This window comes from Phyllostomus hastatus, unplaced genomic scaffold (assembly GCF_019186645.2).
Source record: "Phyllostomus hastatus isolate PE091 unplaced genomic scaffold, TTU_PhHast_1.1 phas_contig_86, whole genome shotgun sequence".
NCBI lineage: Eukaryota > Metazoa > Chordata > Mammalia > Chiroptera > Phyllostomidae > Phyllostomus > Phyllostomus hastatus.
The window spans coordinates 19,090,821-19,105,361 of NW_025333977.1; the positions used below are offsets into that span (position 1 = coordinate 19,090,821).

The window sequence follows — 14,541 nt, forward strand, 5'->3', positions numbered from 1 at the left end:
ATACACTGCAGGTGAGAGTGTAAACTGCTACAAACACTTAGGTAAGTAATTGGTTTTCTCTAGTATAGTTGAAGCCATGCACACCCAATGACCCAGCGACACGCCCAGGAATAGACATCCTAGAAATGCACGTGCATGTGTTCCAGGAAACCTGACTACACAATGGAATATCCACAATAGCATCATTCATAATGGCAAAAATGAGAGCCAACCCAAACACCCATCCACATTCAAACAGGTAAACAGTGCTGTATTCATATACCAGAGGAATATTAAGCAGTGAAAATGAATGAAATACAATTATGCACATATGGATGGATAAATAGCAGTAAATAATATTCAGTGAAATAAACAAGTTGCAAAAGAATTCATATACTAGCTTTCCACTTACCTAATATTCCAATACATGCAAATTTAATATTGTGTTGTTTACACACAGGCAATAAACTGCAAGAAAATCAAGGGAGTGGAAAACTACAACTCAGGCTACTGATAATCGCTTAGAGAGAAAGGAAGAGGGGAGAGAACAGGTGCTTACTGTTTTGTTTTTCTTTATAAGCTATATAAATTTTATAAATGTTCCTTTGAATCTACTTAATATCTTAGGAAAAGGAAAATTCTTACAAATACATACATACAATACACACAGATAATCACACATATAATACTGTGGGGCAAATAAAAATCACATATTATGTCAACAAAGGTTCTCATCTTAATGATTTCTCCACAGCAACCACACTGTTGACCTCACTTCTTGATATTAAAACACTGTCTTCCATTGGTTTTAATGATAATGCCTTTACAAATTTTCTACCTATCTCTATGCCAATCTGTATCTTCTCTACAAGTTTGTCTTTCCAGGCCAGTAGATGCAGTTCCTTTGTAGACTATTATGCTAAAATATTGCCCTTTGCTATCTAAGGTTCAGCCACACCTACTGATCTTCAGCCCTATTAACACTATATGCTTCCTTCCATCATAGGGTGTTTGCACATGCTACTCTCTGTCCCCATTCTCCAACTTATGCTATAGACCTCAACTCAAATCTTGGTTTCTTAGAAATCCTTTTTCTAATTGTCTGCATCTCAGAGTCCTGACAACAACAACAAAAAACTTAAAGGGGTAATTTAAAGAAGGTCAAATGAAGGGACTAACTAATAATCACTTGTTACAGCTAAGGGGCACTGGCTGGTGTGGCTCAGTGGATTGAGTGCCTGCCTGCAAACCAAAGTTCGATTCCCAGTCAGGGCACATGCCTGGGTCATGGGCCAAGTCCCCAGTCAGGGGTGCATGAGGGGCAACCACACATTAATATTCCTCACTCTCTCTTTCTCCCTCTCTAACCCTCCCTCTAAAAATAAATAAATAAATTTTAAAAAAATTTTTAAAAAGAAAGAATGGAAAGCTAGGTTTGAGGGGACTAAGTAAGAGAACTATTGTAGAAAGTCATTGAAAGTAATGGCTGTGGAAGAGAGTTTATCTGAGTGATCCTAATAACGTGGATAGAGAATGAAGTCACTGCAAAATCTCAGCATATCAACAAGGAAAAGCAGAGTAAATGCCTCTACCTCCTTTTTCTCACCCTTCAGTGTTTTGTTAGTGTCTCAGATTGGCCAAACCCAACTATAAACCAGAGAACAAAGCAGCTCAGATGATGTAAAATCTAGAGTTTAACCTTCGGGTCACAGAGGAAGGCAGAAATGGAAGAGAATGGATCTGGAAAGGGTCTACTTATTTCAAATCTAAATAATCGTGTCTCTCTCTCTCTCTCTTTCTCTCTCTCTCCATCTCTCTCTCTCAAAAAAAAAAGGAAAGAAAAGAAAAAATTCATGTCTGAAGGACAGGAAAAGCACAAGGTTCTGTAGGCACTTTGTATCATAGGAAGTGTTCAATTTCCAATTCAGTGATACTCCCAAGTGAAACCTAAATTACAATGTTAGATACTGGTAGTACACAGCATATAAGGCTGCAAAAAAGAAAGAGGAGGAAAAAACAATTACTCATCATAAACCATAGCTGGTTTGGTCGCAATTTTGTAGCTGGTTATGAAGCCCAAGTTGATTTGATTACCATAGCCTCCTTCTTTCACCACTCACTCCATGTTCACCTTACTGTCTGCCGACACCTTTACCTGGAGGATTGACTCAAAGCTTCGCGCCCAAAGGATCCAAAACCATACAAGCCCTCTCTTCATTGGGTTGCCACATTTGCTCAATGAACACTATCACTGATTACAGAAGATTATTATGTGTGTTATTGATTTCCATATGAAGTCTATCTTTTCTTCATCATGTTGTGACATCACAATGGTTCTTTGGGTCTTAAGCTCAACCAGCATAGTTGTACAACGCCCCTTCCTATTGACGCTGAGACTCAAAATGCCCATGGGTAATCTCAGCTACCTGTTTAATGAAAGCATGGCTGGAGTTTCATGTAACATATAGCACCCTACAGAAAAAGCACCTGGCTTCATAGGACAGTTGTTTCTGCACCGGGACCCATACTGGACCTTCAGCAGGGCATCCCACAACAGTATCAAGAAAACTGCTTCTGGAAACACTACACATGGTAAGATCAGCAAATTCCATGGCTAGGAGCTAATTGCTATATCTTTTTCATAATAAACTGAGTGTTTTGGTTTGAGACAAATGTGTGAGATACCACAGTGATAAATAAGGCTTCTGTTGGCAGGCGTCCTACAGGCAGAGAAGGCAAATCCGTATCTAAAATATGTACATTTTCTCATGTGGACAAATCACAGCCCCATCCATTGTAGACAGGGTGAAATAAAATCATCCTGTACCAGATGCTGCCTATTCACCAAATCCCCTTAGCACCTTGCCATCAACATAATGTGCAAGCATCATCATTTTTGCAACAGAAGACCATAGAGGTCCTTCAGGAGCACTAGTGTAGGTCTGGAGTGAAAGTGTGAAGGTGTGCTGTTATCCCTGCCACATGAATTCAAATTATTTCTCATTATCTTATTAATAGAAATAGAAAAGAATACGTTTCATAGGTCAAAGATCAGCAAACTACAGCCTACAGGCCAAATATGATCCACTAACTGCCACTCATGGCCTTTGGGCTAAGAGTGGCTTTTATGTTTTAATGGTTGGAAAAAAAAACAAAGAATAATAACATATTGTGATTTGTAAACATTGTATGACATTGTAAACATTGTAAACATTGTATTCAAATGTTGGTGTCCATAATAGGGTTTTAATGGAACATAGCCACTCTCATTTGTTTGTGTATTGTCTTCATCTGCTTTTGCACTGCAATGGCAGAGTTGTGAGCTTCTGAATGGCCCTCAAAGGTTAAACTATTTATCATCTGTCCCTTTACAGAAAACACTTACCAGCCTTTACCCCTATACTGGGTCAATAGCTGCCCACTCAACCACAGAGAACATGTTGATTTTCACTGCATCCAGGAAAGCAACTGTGATCGGCATCATCCTTATCTAATCAAGTTTGCTAAAACCCATGGTCATTCTCCAAAACCATTCATTGGCTTTTGCACCACAGAGGAAAGTTAAATAGAAATATAATGAAAGCCCTGGCTGGCGTAGCTCAGTGGATTGAGCGCGGGCTGGGAACCAAAGTGTCCCAGGTTCGATTCCCAGCCAGGGTACATTCCTGGGTTGCAGGCCATAACCCCCAGCAACCACACATTGATGTTTCTCTCTCTCTCTCTCTCTCTCTCTCTCTCTCTCTCTCTCTCTCTCTCTCTCTCTCTCTCTCTCTCTCTCTCTCCCCCTTCCCTCCCTAAAAATAAAATAAATAAATAAAATCTTTAAAAAAAAAAAAGAAATATAATGAAAAGAAGTTTTCCTGAATCTTTCAAGTCCTTTATGTTGGCATTAATCTCTGTAATCCCAAGAAATGTTTTGCTGCTCCTAGAATGCTATTTTAGCATGGAAGTTGATAGGGGAAGAAGAGGGTTCTAGGGTCTTCTACTCATATAATACCATAACAACCTTTATGCTTCAGGTCAAATTACCAGTATAGGGATTCTGCGTGTTATTAAGCATATCCATTGCCAATACATATTCAGGACCTAGAAAATAACCACATAATCATCTCACAGTACCAATACAACCACTATGAGACAGAATCCAGAGAAGACTCTATCTATCACTTCACTTCCTTAAGTCCTTAAGACTGATGATTTGTGGCCTACGGTGGTACTTAAAGTCTTTAGGGATAAGAATAAATTCGGAGTCAGAATCTAATAACCCTCCTGAAGGTGTATTGCATTTCCTCATTGCATGCTTATCCTGGAAAATACCCATAAGTTCTGTAGTGAAGGCTTGAAGGGTACTTAGTGTGCTCTTATAACCACAATACAATAGCATGTAAAAGGACTCTCCATCTATCTCACTTAAGAGAATACAGATGTGTGGATTTTTTAGGTCTGGGAACTTTATAAAAACTCCGAATCTCCAATATAGTGGCTCCAGTTGGTTCCCTGCCATTAGATAGAAATCTGCTACTTATACAGGTAAAAGAGAAGACTCTATAGCTTTTTTTATTCTTGGGTCCCCTAATTAGCATCACAGATCTCTATGAATGAAGCAATCTATTTACCGCTCATCCCTGATACTTATTTTGATAATTTTTCTACCACAACTTTGATGAGTATGTGCCAACACCTGGCCTCTACTCTTCCAGGTTGCCACAATTCCTTTGAAATCAAGCAGTTCAACTCCATTAAAGCATCTCCATCCACAATTACCTTCCACCACAACAAACCTTTTTACAGGAGTCCAATGCTTAACTCCTTGGTGATGAGAGGGTCCTCTGGGCCCTCATAGAGGTAGAGTTAGTTAAAGATGACTGAGGAGGTTTCACACTATCGATTCCAACCTTCCCACCTATCTCTCAGTGCCTTCAACATTCTTTCTCAACAAAGTATCAGGGATCTTGCAGCATCTCTCTGTCATTAACTGCAAAATCAAGTCCAAGCTAAAATTAACCAACCTAGCAAATAGTTAATGCCATTGCTAAAGTGCTTGAGCACGTTAAAGCCCATATCTTGTATGAGTATATCTATATTGATAAATCCAACCTGAAGTATTCTTATTTGTTATTTTCCTTAATCTAACACTCCTAAAAATCTCTTCCTCTGCTTTCTTCACAGACTTACGTGATACAAATCGACAAGATACTGCAACTTCTTCAGTGGATGGTAATTTTCACTTGGTGCAGGCTTTGGCACTTCTCCAGCTTATGCGGGTCATTTGATTGATTTTGTCACCTCTACTCGACTACAAGTTCCAGAATAGATTGTGACTGCTTTTGCACATCACTTTCCCACAGAGCATATAATGTGTACTCATTATTTGTTGAAAGAATACATTATTTGTTGAAAGAACTGATTACAAGAAAGGAATCCTTTATAACCCTAATGTTTAAAATACTACTTATACCTAAATAATAGCAAATAATAAGAACAAAATCTATTTACCAAAAAATTAAAATAGCCAATTATATTTCACAAGTAAACAGAAAAATCCAGCTAAATGATAAACATTTAATGTCCATCAAATTAGCTAAAGTTAAGGGACTAGAAAATATGGGGAAATAAGTCATCTCACATTGGTAATAGACATAAAAGTAACAGCAATTTTTTTACAAGACAATTTGATTATATTCATCAAAATTTCACAAAATAAATCAACACTGATACAACAGTTCTACATTTAGAAATGTATTTTAAGGCAATTATACAAGTACATAAAAAGCTAAGATGGTCATCATAACTTTTGTTATAATAGTGAGAATTAGGAACAAAATATCCACCAGTAAAGTCCTGATTAAGTAAATCATGGCATACAGAATACTATGCAACAATTATAAATAATGATGTATTCAATATAGGCATTTATATCAAAAGGTGTCCACAACACAATCTAAGTAAATAGTTAACAAATAGCATATATAGTGTTACCTCACATATGCTCCTGTGTGTGTAACCGTGTCTGTCGAAAAATATTTACCAACATGCTAACACTGGCTACCACCATATTGTAAGATTAGGTTATTTATATTTTCTTCTTGGTAACTTTTTTGTTATAATCAAGTCATTAAAAATAATCATGATATTGATTTTATAATTTAGTTATTTTTACTATAAGAGACAATGTTTTAAAATAGTTTCTCTACAATGAGATATCACTTTAAACTTGTCAAAATGGCTGTCATCAGAAAATCCATGAACAACGGCTTGTGCTAAGAATGTGGAGAAAAGGAAACCCTCATGCACTGTTGGTGGGAATGCAGACTGGTGTAGCCACAATGAAAACAGCATGGAGAATGATCAAAAAATTAAAAACGGAATTATCTAATGACCTAGTGATTCTATTTTTGAGTATATACCTGAAGAAAACCAACACACTAATTCAAAAGAGTATATTCACCCTTATGTTCATTGCAGTATAATTTACAATAGCCAAGATATGAAAGCAACCCAAGTGTTCATCAATAGATGATTGGATAAAAAATTGTGCTACACATATGTATAATGAAATATTACTTGGTCATAAAAAGGAATGAAATCTTACCATTTGCATAAATGGATCTATAGAGTATTATAGTAAGTGAAGTAAATGAATCAGAGAAAGACAAATACTGTATGATTTCTCACAAAATGGAAACAGACTTACACACACAGAGGACAGACTGATAGTTGCCAGAGGGGAGCAGGGTTGGAGAACTGAATGGAAAAGGTGATGGAATTAAGAGTATAAACTGGTAGTTACAAAATAGTCATGGGAATATAAAATACAGCATAACAAATATAGTCAATAATATTGTAATAACTATGTGTGGTGCCACGTGGGTACTGGAAATATCAGGGGGAACACTTTGTAAAGTATATGATTTTCTATGCTGTACAACCTGAAATTAATACTAATTAATACTGAACATAAAATGTAACTGAAAAATAATTTTTTTAATTTAAATGATTTTTGGACTTCCCTGACCTAATCTGATTTATCAAGTCAGTCCTTTTGCTTTAAATCCTATGTCTTTCAAGTGGACAATCAGAAAGATATTTCTATGAAAGACTTAGTCTCTTTCAAAGCAGAAAAGTAAAAAGTACATCAAAGTATGAAAGTTAAAATAAAAAGTACATAAAACATAGTCAATGAACATTATATTGAGGCACATAATAAAGAAAGCATACAAATAGAATCTTAGAAATATGAACAAAATTAATGCATCAGAAAAATGTAAGAAAAAATATTTCAAGGAGAGAAATATATTTAGTAAAAATCCAGTTCTAATGGGAAGATGGTATGTGATACCTTGATGTTAGAAATTGTGCTGAGTTATAAAGAATGAATAATAAGGAGAGTCCCCACTGAAAAATGATAAAATAAAAATAATAAAGTTGGATGCTGTCAACTAAGATACATTATTGAAATTTATTATCTAACACTTTATTTTTAATGAAAAGCAACTGGAAGTCCTTACAAGATTCTGAGTAATAAAATTAATAAATCAAATACTTTTACAAGTATGATATTCCTCAAGAGATACTGAGAAACTCAAGGCAAAGATACTGTACACTTCAGTCATCCAGTTCTTCAGCGTCTAGGAAATAGGTGTGAAAATCATCAAAGAAAAATAAATACAGGAAGTATTTCTTGGAAAACAGAAGACAAATCAATTCTCCCCTGAAGTTCATGGCAGCATTTGAAACATATTTTTCAAGACACATATAAAAAAATTATTTCTTTCCCTACCTCACTGACCCTCCTGTTTCATGTGTTGTAATTACAATCCAATAAAGAAATAGTTTTCCTGACAAAAACCTTCTGCTAGGAGAAGGAGAGCTGAAAGAAACCAATTCTCTATTCATCTGAGAGCCTGAATTTACATAGGAAACAAGCACAAACATCCCCAGTTCCCAATGCAGGGTTTCTATAAATATAAACCACTCTATAAACCACTAGCCAGTGGTCATACAGTGAATATTATTTTGAGAAGTTATATCAAACTGCTATCCCAATGTTAATAGTTTTGAACATCACATTTATATTCATAGGGAATGGAGATAAGTAAGTTCTGCTTTATTTCACAACATTCATTTTATAAAAATAACAATACCTGGTTTTGCTGCAGGTGAGTTCTGCTTCTCATTTTTAGAATGATGTCCAGTTCTCCATTCCTTTAAAACTTCCTGAAAGGACTGGGCAGAAGCTTCTTCATCGAATGACCCTTCACACAGAAGCCTATCTCTTGGGTCTGTACGTTCTCCTTTTTGTGTTGTTGAAACTTCCATCTAAACCAATTAAAAATGTATCTAAGTATGCTTTTCTAAATATTCTGTATCTTAAAATGCACGTAGCATTAATTGTGAGGCATTATAAATCACACATTTTTTAACTCAAAATAGAATGTTTTAAAGTTGTGCTTCTTTACATGCTTTACTCATTTTTTTACAGCTGTGTATCAGCAATCATAAATGGTCTTTTCAGAAGGTATTAAAACTGGAGCCTACAGAACTGAGGATTTATCATTTTGTCACTCACTAGTGTTTTCCCTGGGAAGTGACAAGAGCCTTGTGTGTGACCCTCCTACTTCTCCAATCTCCTGCTCCTGCAAGCTCCCCAGAGCAGAAAGAGCCGTTTTACAACATGTCAGTCTGACCATGTCAGGCCTCTGCTCAAAACCTTCCAATGACTCTCTATGAAGCCCCCAGGTCCTACTAGGACTTACAAGAGGTTTCACAACCTCATACTCCCTGTCTTCTACTTCATTTCCTTCTATTCTCCCCTTCACTCACCCTGCTCCAGCCAAACTTAAATTCTTGTGGTTCTGGGAACCCACACTGTACACTGCCGCAATGGGGCCTTGCACTAGCTGTACCCAAAGACTGGAAGGAATGAACCTTCTCCGTATCTCCACACGGCCATTCCAAGAATTTCCTTCTGTCTCCACTGAGATGTCACCTACTCAGAGAGTAAGAGATGACCCAGCTAGTGACCTTAAGAATATAGACTCTTCCCACACACACTCTTCACAATCCCTTATCTGCTTTATTTTTCTTGAAATAACATCTCTTTGTGAATTTCTCTACATGTTTATTTGTTTACTGTATTCCTCTCCCCGTTGGAATGTAAAAAAAATCAGGGCATTTTTCCCCTCAGTGCCCAGAGCTATGCCTGGCACAAAGGGGTACTCATAATGTTAGTTGAACAAATGAATAAATAAATGCATATGAAACAATGCCTGCTTCTTAGCATAATGATGGGGAAAGGATGAATTCAGTACAAAATATAGACCCACTGTGAACACACAAAAGAAAAGACAGGTAGGATTTGGCAGTTATTCACCGAATCACAGAAAACATCCAAGTTAGGAAACTAAAGAAAGATAAATTCCACACCAATGTGGAATTATTAAATGTGAATTACCTATACTGATATCCAAGTGCTAAACTCCATCGCATATCTTCTAGATACAAGAGTAGAATGTTTTATGTTTATGTTCAGTCCTTAATTGAAAGGTAAACATGCAGATTGTTAGAGTACAATTGAGAGAAGATCATTAAATAAGTGTATAAAAATTTTAATATAAAGAAAAAGGGTCTGAGAACCTGCCAGACATCATGCTAGTTGTTGGCCACAGAAACACGGGTTAATAAGGCCACAACAGAAACAGGTGAGCGGAGCAGATATTGAACTCAGATGAATAAGAACTCTACGGGCAGACAGTGGCAGGGGCAGGACACCAGAGAGGGAGTGAAACATAGATTAAGACAGGGAGTCAAAAAGCACAAACGCATGAAAACATAAGTAGTTTATACTGTTATAGTGAAAAGTGGGATATGAAAAAAATATAAAGAGTAGAAAGACAAACAGGGGAAGATCTTGAAGAATCTTGCCTGCCACACAGAGTAAATTAGGCTTAAAGTTATTGGAAACACAAAGCCACTGAAGAGTTCCACAGAATTTTGTGGGAAAGAGAGAAGTCAGAGAATAGTGAGTATGGATGCAAGGAAACCAACAAAAATGTTTCAGCCATTTGGAAATATCAACATTACACATGCATAACGCCCTTCACTTAGTAATTTCAGGAATTTATTACGTAAATATACATATTTATGACAAACAACATTTTTCCAAATTATTCTTTATACTACAGCTTGTACTGGCAAAAACTGAAACAGTGTAAATGCTTATCTGTGGAAATCAGATTTTTAAAAGTCCAAAAAATGAAGTCTTTAACAGCCACTATATAGAATGAGGCTTTAGAATGTCCTTTTAAAGATATCAAAATATTTTGATAGGTTTAGAAGGCATGTTTGAAGAGCAATATGCAAAGCAAAGTGATATTTATTGGTTTCAATAATTACATACAAAATTGGAAACATTATTGATTTTTAGAAGGGGAGAGAATGAAATGAAATTTTCACTCTATAAACCTTTTTTTACTTTAAAACCTAACTTCAGTATTTGGGATAACAATAAGAATAGAAATGGCCAAACATTAAAGAGAGTTTTTAGATGGTAGACTGCACGGGACACCCTAACTGAGTGGGTGTGCAGAGGCGGAAGAAAAAGGACTACAGAGAATAACTGTTCTTGTCAGCGTGGGAAGCTGGAAGATAGGCTGATGCCAACAGTAATATCTATAGGTTGTGGAGGAGAAATAGTGAACTTGGTTTGAAAATACTGAGTTTTAGAAGTATGTTGGAAGGTAATTACGGGTATCCGGTAAGTAACGTGTGAGTGTATGCATGTACATGCATGTATACTGCACTAAGGAAGAAGCATCAAAAACTCAGTGTTTAGTATAAAATGGTTTAAGTTTGCAGTTATTCCAGGAGTTCTGCGGGGCAGCTCCTTTCTAATCAATAAATCACTGACATAAGATGTTTGCATTTTATAGCTATGCCTTTGGATTACTTGACTTCCACATAGTGGTGGCAGGATAGGAAAAAGCCAGTGGATTGTGCTTTGGCTCTTAATTGTTGCAGCCCAGAACTGTCATATGTCACTTCCACTCAGTGCCCAACATGACCCTGCCCAATTCTGAAAAGGCTGGAAAATGTGAAGAAGCAGTACTGTACAACATTACCCCTATGGGCCAAATGATATCCTTCCCTGCAAGATATGTTTATCCCACTTTTTAAATGTATATACATATATATACCTATGCATATGTATAAATATGTGTGTGCACATATACACATATACACATATATGCATATATACAGACATGTGTGTGTGTGTGTGTGTGTGTGTGTGTGTGTGTGTATGGGAGACCCAAAAATGGAATTTATTTATGAAAAATTATGTATTTATTCTTACATGTTTAAACTTCAGCCACTTTCAAAGTAGTCTTCATTTGATACAATACACCTATAAAGACATTTTTTTCCCACTGCTCAGAACAGTTTTGAATTCTTCTATTTTGATGCCAGTACTTCTGCCATTTTTTTGTTTCACCTCTTCCACATTGGCAAAATGTTTCCATTTGAGGATTTTTTTTTTCATCCAGGGAAACAGACAAGCAAAAAAAAGTCATTTGGTGTGAAATGGAGTGAGTGGAGAGGATGGGTCGTGGGGTCATGCTGTTTTTGGTCAAAAACTGTGGAAAACTCAGCACGGTATAGGCAGGTACACCCATAAATCAGCCTTCAGTAAATGGGCAAACACATTGAAAGAGTCTTAAAAAAAAACTCCCTGAAACCAAACGCAGCCTCTCACAACACTACCAGTTGGTACACTGAAAGAGATGGGTTCCTAGAACACTTCACTTGGCAGGAAGCCTATACTACAAGGGGCACACCCTCCAGAAGATAATTCTGGTTTTACTCACATATCCCCACTTTCAGGAAGAAGAAACAGAGGATCAAAACGACTAAGCAAACAGCTAGAAGTTATGAAAGCTATAAGAAAATGAGGGCCAGTATTTCAAAGCTCTCTCAATAAGTGCACCCTTTTCAGAGGATGTCCAGTGGCCTGAATCCATAAGCAAAGTCCTAAGACAGATATTAGGCATTAGCTCCATTTTGACCCTTCCAGGCTTTGGAATTGCTAGGTAGGCTAATTAAAAATGGGATTCCTGGGCTGGAACCCACATGTGGAAAAAATCAAAATTTGAGAGGCAAACCAGGAATACACAGCCACTCTTTCTGATGCTCATTACAGTTGGAGAACCACTGCTCTTCAACACAAAAGAGTACCACACACACAGGTGAGGGGACATCTCTTCAGTGCGTGCACTACAGACAGGTGCGCATCTGAGAGTCAATAGCAGGGACTCCCAACCAAGAATATTCACCAGAATCACTGAGCAGGTGTTAAACCCTCACATCTGGACCCAACCCACAGAGGTACTGAATTCATTTCTGTGTGTTTCTCTAACATTTCTCTAGTTGATTAAATATATACTCCTAAATGAAACCACTGATTAAAGGCTCTTAAGACAAGGGGTGGAGGTTCTATACATCAGTTACTTATGTGGACAAGAGAAAGTATTTATCGTAGGGATTAGAAGTCTAGGCAAAGCAATAAACTCTATAGTTTTTCAGTAGGGCTACTTACTTCACCTCCACTGTCCCTATCAGTTAAGTGAAGTAATAATAATGCAAAACATATGGTTATTGTGATTACTGAGTAAGATAAGGCAGATAAATAATTAAGCATAATGCCTAGTATCAAGTGTTTAATAAGTGTTAGTTGTTGATTTACCACTATTATTACCTATAGGATAAATTAGATAAAATGATAGGCATGAAGGAACAATCTTAAACCACAGTCTTTGAGTAGTGGTTAAAAGCAAGTAATTTGAAATCAGAAAATCTGGATTCAACTATAAATTCCACTATCAATAATTCCTTGGGTGCTTTACAAAAATTGATTTTTGCCATTATTTTATCATCTAGAATAAAGAATTAAGAAAAAACAGAGTAGATATTACAGGTGAAATATTTAGTACAGTGTCTGGCACATTTTCAGTCTTCAATACATTATTATTATAACCAAGAGGTTTTGACTTGTTCAGCGATTCCTCACAAACACCCATGGCGGGTCTATTAGAACATGAAATCCATTCAAATATGCTGACTTTCCTGGACAATCCAAGCATAGTTCCTCTGCTGAAAAGAGGTCCCACTAACATAGAGCATGTTTTCTTTTATATTCTATGAGCATGGAACTCAACAGGCTGATGAAGTTCAAGCCTCACTCTGTCACCAAGTAACAAGCTGTGTGACTTTGGGCAAGTTATACACTATTTCTGAACTGCAATGAAAAGGTGAGTGACATCTAAAAGAATAAAGATTACCACATAGATCAAAATCTGAGGAAGTTTGTCCTTTGCTAAAAATCAATATAACAAGTCTATTATAAAAATATGGACATGAGCTGGTGAAAACTTATCTCATACATTGTGGGATCAGTAATCAATCTCAATAACCACCAACATTTGTCATAAATCCAATTTTAAACAACTGAGAGATTTACTGTCACCAAAACATTTGGCAAGATTTTGTATTTTTAGCCTGTCTGAAGTTCTGATTAATATAAAATCATTATATTGCACTGTGTTATCTACTTTTATGTTCCTCAAATACTCATTTATTTCCTGACATGGTAGAAATGCCCAGAAAGCCACATGGGCAAAAGATCATTCATCAAAAAATCAGTGTTCAGTGGAATCAAAGCAATCTCTTAAAGGGATCTTTATAGTCAAGAGGTTTTTGATAAATAAAAAACAAATTCATATTAAACAACAGTGTGGTAAAATAATCTGCAAAATTAAGATCTCCAGTTAAGTATATGCATGACAATCTCCATGATCATATATGACAGAAAATGTCTATTATATTTCCTTCTGCTTACCTCAGAGCTAATCCCCTGCAGAAGAGGTGATTGAGGTTTATGCTGGATTTTACTAGCCTCTTTTGTAGAGTGATTTTCTCTTTTGGGTTCATTGGGATTAATTTCCTTTATAAACTGATGGGCAACATCCAATACATTGGTTGATATTTGAGATTTTGCCTGTTAAAAAAGAAACAAAACATGACTTAAAAGCCTAATATATAATCCTCAGTAACTTAGACACAAAAAATAATATTTTTGTTATTCTATGACTACTAAATTCAATGTTTTATTTAATATTTAAAAATACAAATTGACATTTACACCAACCAATATAATAGTAAAAGCTGCCAATCTTTTGAGGGTCTAGTTTGGACTCATACTATTTTAACTGTCTTAAAAATATGTTATTTAATCCTAAAGTCAACTGTATGGTGTAACTATTTTTACCTCTGTTTCAGGGTAAAGAAACAAAAGCTCTGAGTGTTTTACTAATCTGTCCTTGGTAACATAATGAGTGGGTGGCAGAGCTGGGAAGTGACCCCAGGAGTATATAATTCTGACTCATAGCCTTCCCACTACGTCAACCCCAAACAAATAGATGTTATTTTACGCACACCACGGCCAAAGAACTAAATATAGCTAATCTAGTAGAAGCCTGAATAAGCAGTGGTAAGTATTCCTTGGTGATA

General features: G+C 36.3%; 1 protein-coding gene across 1 annotated transcript in view; it reads right to left on the reverse strand.

The window, feature by feature from the left end:
* Window positions 1-14,541, reverse strand: part of ZBBX (zinc finger B-box domain containing) — a 101,299-nt gene that overhangs the window by 42,339 nt on the left and 44,419 nt on the right. Inside the window, exons 7-8 of the mRNA XM_045851774.1 lie at window positions 13,871-14,029; window positions 8,124-8,298 (exon numbers count right to left, since the gene is read on the reverse strand). Coding sequence (XP_045707730.1) covers window positions 8,124-8,298; window positions 13,871-14,029 — 334 coding nt within the window. The remainder of the gene's footprint in view (window positions 1-8,123; window positions 8,299-13,870; window positions 14,030-14,541) is intronic.